The sequence below is a fragment of the Nematolebias whitei genome, chromosome 2 (genome assembly GCF_014905685.2).
Source record: "Nematolebias whitei isolate Nwh7 chromosome 2, NemWhi1, whole genome shotgun sequence".
Lineage (NCBI taxonomy): Eukaryota > Metazoa > Chordata > Actinopteri > Cyprinodontiformes > Rivulidae > Nematolebias > Nematolebias whitei.
In genome coordinates this window covers 9490212-9499244 of record NC_056499.1, presented here as the reverse complement: position 1 = coordinate 9499244, position 9033 = coordinate 9490212, and the positions used below count along the sequence as shown (strand labels likewise).

The 9033-nt window shown below is 38.2% G+C and overlaps 1 protein-coding gene across 2 annotated transcripts; it reads right to left on the bottom strand.

The window, feature by feature from the left end:
- Positions 1-62: 62 nt before the first annotated feature.
- On the bottom strand, positions 63-8801 carry LOC119422722 (SAFB-like transcription modulator; the record flags this gene model as incomplete). 2 transcript variants are annotated; one of them, XM_037690119.1, is given in 14 exon segments in its annotated part: positions 63-243; positions 361-497; positions 582-638; positions 734-828; positions 909-1069; positions 1147-1259; positions 1375-1524; positions 1873-1973; positions 2085-2128; positions 2719-3277; positions 4433-4460; positions 6799-6854; positions 6937-7024; positions 8656-8801. In XM_037690119.1, coding segments are annotated over 14 exon segments (1905 nt in total), but the record flags the coding sequence as incomplete, so codon positions are not given.
- Positions 8802-9033: the final 232 nt, after the last annotated feature.

Sequence of the window (9033 nt, the reverse complement as noted above, 5' to 3'; positions counted from 1 at the left end):
TATATAAAGTACCCTCCTAAATGCTGTGTGGAGTCCTGCGTCTGGGTCAACGCTGATTTTACCTGCTCGATGCGGAACCTTTCCCTCTCAAGCCTCTCTCGCTCCAAGCGCTCTCTTTCAAGTTTCTGTCTCTCCATCTCCAGTCTGTGGCGTTCCTGAAGCAAGTGTTCCCGTTCTTCGTGTTCTTGCATCAGGCGGACTCGCTCGCGCTCTCGACGTTCTTGTTCTGCAATTTCACGTCGCCTAGAGAGAAAAGATACCAATAAGTATAATAATAATTGAATTAAACATTGACATCCGAGTTTGCATAAGTTATATTAGGTCCGGTAAATACGCAAACTGCTTTGCTCCCCCGACTACCTGCGAAGATCCTCCGCTCTGCGAATGTGCTCCATGCGTTCACGCATCCTCTCCTCCTTCAGTTTATTAAAAGGCAAAATGTCCATGTTACCCCATTTGTTAAAAAATGGTGGCCGTTTTTCTCTCATCATTGCCAACTAAAAGGGGAGAAATAGAATTCAAAATTAAAATATTTAGTTTTGTTCAGGGTAATATGTCCTTACCAACAAAAAGTCTCTTACCTGTTGAGGAGGAATCAACCATCTTGGATGCCTTTGAAAACTGGCATTGACAAAGGGCTGAAAAATAAAATAAATTCCCATTTATCATCCTCTCAAGATGTTTAAAAAAATAATTTCCATATAAAACCATATTAAAAGAAACAAAATCTTACTCTATCAAGAAATCTTCCCCTAAAGGGTCTGTTTTGACGAAACACGAAGCCTCCTTTAGACTTAACTTCCACCATTTTCTCTGGGCTCTTAATCTCTGAAGAAAAACAAAAAAACTAAAATCAGCCATTTAACAAGACGCATGTTCCAGGTACGGACTCCAGAGAGGAGACTTACTTGTAATCTTCTTTTCATCTTTCTTTGATAAATCTGGGCCTGTGCTTGAGGGGACGGTGTCAGATTTTTTATTTTTGGCTTCTTGGTTTTTGGAGGAATCCTTCTCTTTTTCCAACTGTTTATCTGACTTTTTTTCTTCTTTTTTGTGAGATGGCTGCGCTCTAATTAAATTTAAAAAAAAAGTGGTTAAATGGGCTTCAAACAAATAGAGCAACAATCTTTACATTATGTCACGCACTTGACTGTTTGTTTTGTCCCAGTGGAGCTGTGCTTAGTATTTGATTTGATGGAACTTGCTCTGTCCTCCACTTCCTTCTTTGACGGCTCCTTTTTGAACGGATCATTCTTAGACTTTACAAGTAATAAGAAAAAAATTAATCAGCACAAGGAAATTTCAGTAACACAAGCCATCAAATTTGTCAATTACTCTGCATAAATAAAGTTGCTTAGAAATAGCCGTTCTTACCCTTTCAACATATATCTGCTGTCCATGAAGTTCTGTGCAGTCAAGGTGGGTGATGCACCGAGTTACTTCAGCGCTAGAAGACACCGTTACCAGGCCGTAGCATTTTGAACCAGGACAGTGAGCCTTTGTGACCACCTTGGCGCTTAAAACCTGTGGGAAAGTTTTTAAGGCACAAAGCAGAGCGTTCAAATTATATTTTGTTTATATAAGATACGCTGGTGAAGATCCTCAGTCATCCAGAACATGGTAAATTCAAATAAGTTCAAGACAAAAACAACTGGAGTTTATTTGCTTCTCAATTCAAAGAAACAAGGAGTGTGGGGTTCAGGTTATACAGTCGAGATAAGATACACATACATATGCAGATTGACCTATCACACCTCACTGTAGGGAAGAAGCAAAATGTTTTCTGTTACAAATAAAGTCCAGTTGTTTTTGTCTTGAACTTTTTTGAGTTTATATAAAATATGTTATAAACTTAAGAAAAAGACAATTTACCTTTCCAAATTTGCCAAACAAATTTTTTAGATCAGCTGCTTTGGTGTTTGAAGACAAGCCGCTCACCCATAAGTTACGAAAGGCACCGTTGCCGGCAGCTGCTGATAAATCAGTTGAAATAAATTCAGCCGTTTTTGACGTTTAAAATATTAGGATCAAAGTGAACAAAACACGCCTAAAGATTTCAGAGTTCAAGTATTGAAATAGCTTACCCTTTTCATCTTTTATGGCTTTTCCATCTTTGTCTTTTGCGGAGCTACAATGCAAATGTTGTAACAGGAAATGAGCGAAGGCAAACTTAAAACAAAAGCAGTGACAAAAACAAACATCTGGTAGAACAACACATTTTCAGGGAGGAAAAAAAAAATCCTTTAGGAGAGGTGTAGATCTGAACCATTCTCTCAAAAGGCGTCATAGTTTGTTTTTTGTCCCAGTGGTGAGATGGGTCAAGCTGTGAGCCAATTTATTCCCTGGATCAATAAAATCTTCAGAGGTTTGTTCAACTTGAGGAAATCATTTGACCATAAGGAGAAAAAAATTAAAAAACATCACGGGGTCTAATGCTGTTTTACACTGCCACGTGTAGAAACTGCAAAAAGGCTTTAAAATTGCTGGAACGATCAAAGTAACAAAATAAGAGATGTTTTCTCAGCTCCAGGTTTATGTCACAATTTAACCAACTTGGGAAAAATAAAACAAAGTAGTAAATTGCTGGATTAGGTACATCTGTGAATATTTTCCTTATGGCAAAAAAAAAAAAAATTATCTTGAAGCTACCCACAAAGTTGCGTTCTTAGAGAGCTGGACTTGGTAGGAGTATCAAAGAACTGACATAGAAAGACAAACCTCTTTGCTTGACCTGAGGCCCCAGTAGCAGATAGGTCTTTCTTCCCAGAATCCTTTTCTCCGTCTTCGGAATCAGCTTCCATCTTGTCATCTTCGTTGTCGTTCTTCATGGACGCATTGTCTTTCTCCCCATCTTTGTAGCCCTCCATCTTTTCTTTCATGTCATCATCTGGGGTCGTCTCAGTACCAGTCTCCATCTCATCAATGCCCTTGTCTGCCTCTGAATCTGGAAGTTTCACGTGTTTACCTGTTTCCAGGAGGTCGTCACCATCAACTTCTAGGGTGATGGCATCTTCATTTTGGATTGAGACGGACAGACGATCATCCTCTGCTTCTATGGAGGAACTCCGGGTTTCTGCATCTATATCAGCTACTTCGGTCTCAGCCTCGGGCTCTGCGTCTTCGTCCACCTCCGGCTCCGTCTCCTCATCTACTTCTTGATCAGGCTCTGGGTCAGGTTCTGGATCTGACTCTTGCTCAGCCTCAGAGTGAGCAAGGCTGTCCTCACAGGGTGGAGGCTTTGAATGTTCACGACTACCATCATCTGTATCAGTTACATCTGAGGGATTGATAAGGATAAACATGGCACAAACACAACTTTAACATTGACAAGTTGCATGTTACTTGACTTAAAAAGTAGAATATAAAGCACATTTATGGTCATCGAGGGCGGATACCACAGGAAGACACAAAACACACAATCTTCACTGAAAACGAGACGATTCAGCACTCTTCAATTCACAACATGTTGAGCCATCTTTCACAGTGGCTGCGTTCTTCCAGAGGCTTCTTAAAATGTGTGGCAGTTTACCGGATGCACGTAGGTTGATATCGTCCAAATTCAGAAGGAAAATCAGTTCTTCAGTTTTTCACCCCCAGTTAAGCAAATTAGATGGAGTGGGTCCTTGGAAAGTCATCTGAGATTTAAAAACATCTTCCAATATTTCTTCAGAAATAAATTTTCATGACTCAGAAAACTTAAAAAATTAAAAAAACAAAATCCATCACCAAATCCAACTTGCTGAAATGCGTCAACATTGTAAACAAAATGATCTTTTGAGTCCGTTCCTGCCAGTCTCCAGCCAACGTGAGTGTTTATTCCTGTACACATTCACTGAGTCAGCAGAGTAAAACTGTCCAACTGGTGGTGCCTTTGGACACATTGTCTTGGAATCATAGAGTGTTGAGATGAGCGTAGAAGTCCAGGAGTTAAACCAAATCCCAACATCCTTTGATGGCTATTTCACCTTGAAACACCAAAAAGAAGCTTAAATTATTCAACTCAAATCTGTCCAGAACATTTGAGCTCATTTTATGCAACCACGTTGTCAAGTCAGTGTTGGAAATTTCTCAACAAGTTTGAAGTTCTTGTCCTTGCTTCTTCCAAATGAGGGGACATGAAATGCATCTCTGTAAATCTTCAGTCTTCATTTCCTTGAAGAACAAATGTTGATGCCAGAGGTAATGGAAATATAATGAAGGCAACTTGTCTTAAAGAACTTGAGTGGTCCAAAAAGCAGATGAAATATGGAGGCAACCAACATCCAGTGATTGCGGTGTGCAAGACCACGTAAAAAATAAAAAATACACTTGGTGGTTCTTCAAAATGGTTTGTCCATCCCTCCTTTGTAAATGTTGCAGGATCATATATGAATGCTGTAAGGGGCGGAAAAAATATTATTACCGAGTAAAATTAGTGTGCTACCATACATACCCTTTTCTGATTCAGTCTCTTCAGTTTCCTAGAAAAACAAAACAGTGAAATGAGAAAAATATATAAATGTATTGGTTATATGAATAAACATAAGATTACTGAATACAGCAAAATGGATGCCCGTTGACAAACTATTTTACAGCAATTTGTAGAAACGGCTCGAACTCTGGTTTTTCAGAACAAGCTGTTGCTTGGTTCACAAATTATCTCAGAAATAGGACACAATATATTAAATATGATCATTTGTGTTCTGAAGTTGTAACTGTTCATAGGGGGGTACCGCAGGGTTCTATATTAGGTCCTCTTCTATTCATAATTCATATAAATGAATTGGGACGGATTGTGTGTGATGCTAATTTGCATTTTGATGCAGATGACAGTTATTTATTGCACTGGATCCACTCCTACTCAGGCAATTGATATATTACAAAAAGCCTTTGCTGCTACCCAATGCTCTTTATTAAATTTAAAACTTGTCCTTAATATAGATAAAACTAAATTGATGTACATTTCCAGATCCAGAGGACCACAAAAGATCCCCTCTGTGTTCTCTTGCAGTAGAAATGAAAGAGTTGGTTCACACACATAAATATTTGAGTATTTTGATTGATGATTCCCTCACTTTCAAATAGGGGTGCAGAATTTTTTTTTGATTCATTAAAGAATCTAGATTCCTAGTCCTGGTGATTCTAAATCAATTCTAAAAGCCCCAAAATTGATTTTAAAATGTGTTTAAATTTTATTTTTCTGCTCCTACTCCCGAGTGTACTGCATATCAAATTAGGTGTCCACCCGTTCCCAAAGAATTTGGCCTTGTAGGCCACCGTACTGCAAGCTAGTTATCCAGCTCCCTTTATATGAATGGAGTCTGCTAGTATGGAGCGGAGGACAGCATAATTCAACCTGCTCCTTTGTTGTCAAACGTCGTTGTAAAGTCACTATGGGTTCTACAACGTTCTGGGGAAGACAAAGCTTGACAAGAGCACGGTTGTTTGCAAGAAGCATAAAATAAAAATGTGGTACAATAGTTTGAAAATACAACAAAAGCACAGAAGGAAGATTAAAAGTGAAGGCAGCAGAACAGCTGCAACAAACTTTTTTCATTCATTCATTCATTCAACCTTTATTTAAACAGATAAGTCACATTGAGCCTCGAAGACTCATTTACAAGTGAGATCTGTTTGGACAGACAATAAAAAGTGGTGAAAAATGACAGGATTTGGAGACAAAAAAAAATTATTTACACCTCTTTGGTTGACACACAGAGGCACTTCCAGCTAATTCCCCAACCAGGGCCTCGATAATGTATCACTCCATCATCTGCTAGATCACAAAGGGTTTACGAGCAGACAGCCCAGTCGAAGGATTCAAGTTTATTTTTAATATGCCGGACCCAGTGTACGTTGTTCCTTCACATAGCTTTTTAGCGATAAAGCTGCACCACAACTCCACCATGAAACAAAAATGAAGTGGGAGAACATCTGATTAATGCACCAGCTGCAGCTCAAAGGTAAGTTTTTTTCTCATATCATACTAACACTTATAGACAAGTTACACAACAAACTTAATGTAATTTGTATTTTAACAGGTTGAAGAGAGGCCAGATGAGACACATCGACTGGAGCCAGTCGTAAAATGATACAATTTAGAAGGTTTATAAATTACAGTTCAGAAGAGTTTTTGTGCAGACTTGCACAGGTTTTGAAATTTTGTTAAAGATTTAACAAATATGAATCAATATGGTTAAGACTCTGAAGTCTGTATTATTTCATATTAGGTTAAGTTTTGAAAAGAGAGCAAATATTAGTGCAATATGGTTAAAAACAAACAAACTGTGAAGTCCAGTGTTTCCCCTATCATTATATAGGCGGGGTGCCCCACCCCGTCAATAGAACTGAGCACCCTGCCTATCAAACCGAACTCCCCCCCCGGCACTGACATAGCACTAAGCTAGCGGCACGAAATACAAGCTCTCTAGCTAAAAAGCTAAAGTCAGTGCTCACGTTGCCTCTTTTCTGAAGCTGAACCCCCACACACACTCAAAAACAGCGCACAACCCAACGTGTCGTGCTAAGCTAGCAGCGCACAATACAGGTGCTCTAGCTAAAAAGCTAAAGGTGCCTCTTCCCTCATGCTCAGGACTCTCTTAAAAAAGAAGTTTTTGAACTCAGTGGGTTTTGTCCTGGTAAAATAAAAGGTAAAAAATTACCTATATAATGAAAATCTTTATCAAAGGAATTTTGTACAAAAAAAAAAAAAAAAATTAATGTTATTATTTATCAAGTATTCAGAAACTTTAGAAAAAACAACTACAAATAAATAATAAAAACTGCAGCATTTCCACAAAAACCAGGCTTCCTAGTCACCTTTGAAAGCATAGAGTCTTCTGCGGTGGTGTCCAAATCAGAATCTGCTTTCTTCCCTAATAAAATAAAGAAAAACATAAATTAAAGTAGAATATATGGCCCTGATAAGCAACCATGACTGCTGAAATTAAGATTTACCTTTAGCTTTTCCACTTCTCCTTGTCGAGGAATCACTCGAGAGTTGGATTTGAAAGTTTTCTGGGTCACCACCTTCATCCTCAATAGCCTTAAAAAGCAAATTCAATAACAAACGGAGAAACTAGTTAGGGCCATTCTTTATGACTCATCTACTTTTTAGAAGCTGTGAGGTTGTAAGCCATACCACTATGTGCACATGGCATGCGTTATTAGTAATTCAAGTTAAACACCGCCGATTCAATTTCAACTTCCCTAGAAAAATCACTTTTACCACTTGACATTGTAAGTGCGAATGTTTTTGTGTAGTGCCCTGGAGTGACTTTTGTTGCGAATTGGCACTTTTATGAATTGAAATTAACTACCGATGGTAAAACTGTTTAAAAAATAAACTCATTTATAAAGCATCACAACATGTCACTCGTTTAGACCTGACTATCATCGTAAATGCCTTTTGTGCAAAAAAATGCTTACCGTAATTCAACAAAAGCAACCGTGCGTCAAGAGGGTTTGCTTTCAGAGCTTGTGCAGAAATTTAGGCTTATTTAAGTTTAATAACGACTATTTCAATTCAGTTTATTTAACCATAACAGAAGTTATTTCAGGGCACTGCCAGCAGATTGCATTAGTTAGTTAGACTTTGACTAATTGATAAAAATATCACACCACAACAGAAATGACAGTTTGGATTTGGCAGAAATGATCATGGGGTAATGTTTCCACACATACTTGAACAGGCATGTAAATTTGATAACCAGTTCATATATTCTTTTTTTTTTTTTTTTGCCTCATATTCAAAATAGTAACATTTTCTATTCAATAGGGTTGCACAGCACGCAACATATTACTTTAGAATCACATGATTTAAAATACAGCTGCATAATTTAAGGGTGTCCTTTTGATATGAATATAAATCACATACATTTAATTACTTAATAACGACTGTAATAACGCCACAAAGTTAAAAACTAAACGAAATGTACTCACCTACCTACTTAAATTAGTGGTTTGATCCACACAACTTGAGTCGGTAAGATATTAAATTTTGTACTTGAGGATAAATCTGGTCAAACAATATTAGCAATGAATTTTATTTGTTTTGACCAACTTTAGACGTGCTGTAGTTTCACACGTCTTGGTTAGAGATGTAATAAAAATTGTGTGATTTTTCCCCAAATTGTCAGTGGTATTACTTTTCTAATCTTTCCAGCCACTGATTATGTGCACACCCTCTGCTGCACCACGTTTAGTCGTTTTCACAGAGAAGTCATCCGCATACCACCTGACCCCATTGTTCTAGAAAAACTGCACCTAAATGGCACTTTTAGAACGTTAACGACAAATATTCAAAGAACCTCATTCAGATGTGGTTTGAAGGCAATTAATGGCCAGACATGCGGTTTTTTTCTTCTTCTTCTGAATCGAGCTGAGTCGAACATTTAGTCCAAATCAAATCTGCATCATTTGCGGTGATCGTTGATGAACCCTCAGCGTTTTATTTAAAAAAACAGTTTGCGCATGTGTGAAAATATTAACATAATAATAACATACGTGCCACAACGACAAAGCCAAACTAGTAGTAGTGCAGTTTTACTAATGAAAACTAGTAAGTTAAAAGGAAACCCGTGGCTAACTAGCAATAGCGAGTTAGCATCAATGCGTCGCATGCGCAGCTTCGGTCTCGGCAACTTCTGCCAAACAAATCCGCCTCATCTCAGTTACCTGTCTCAGTCGAACTATGAGAACACTCTTCACACCGGTAGTGTCCAAATTCCTCCGTTTAAGCTCAAATTTAAGATCAACAACACGCAAGTCGGAAATTTTCTTGGAATCCGTTGAAATGGCCCCCGACGCCATTTTACCTCAAATGATACGGTGCGCACGCAGCCTGTCACGTTTCAACGTGTCTTCTTCGTTGAGTTCAGTTTTCCGCTCAAAGGGTTGCCCCGCCCCCTATTGGCACATGTGAGTACTACTGTACTACCTGTACTGTACTACTTACTACTCAAGTACCGGTGCTACGTGTGAGTGCGCGTGAAGAAAAATATTATGCAGTACTTTATATATATATATATATATATATATATATATATATATATA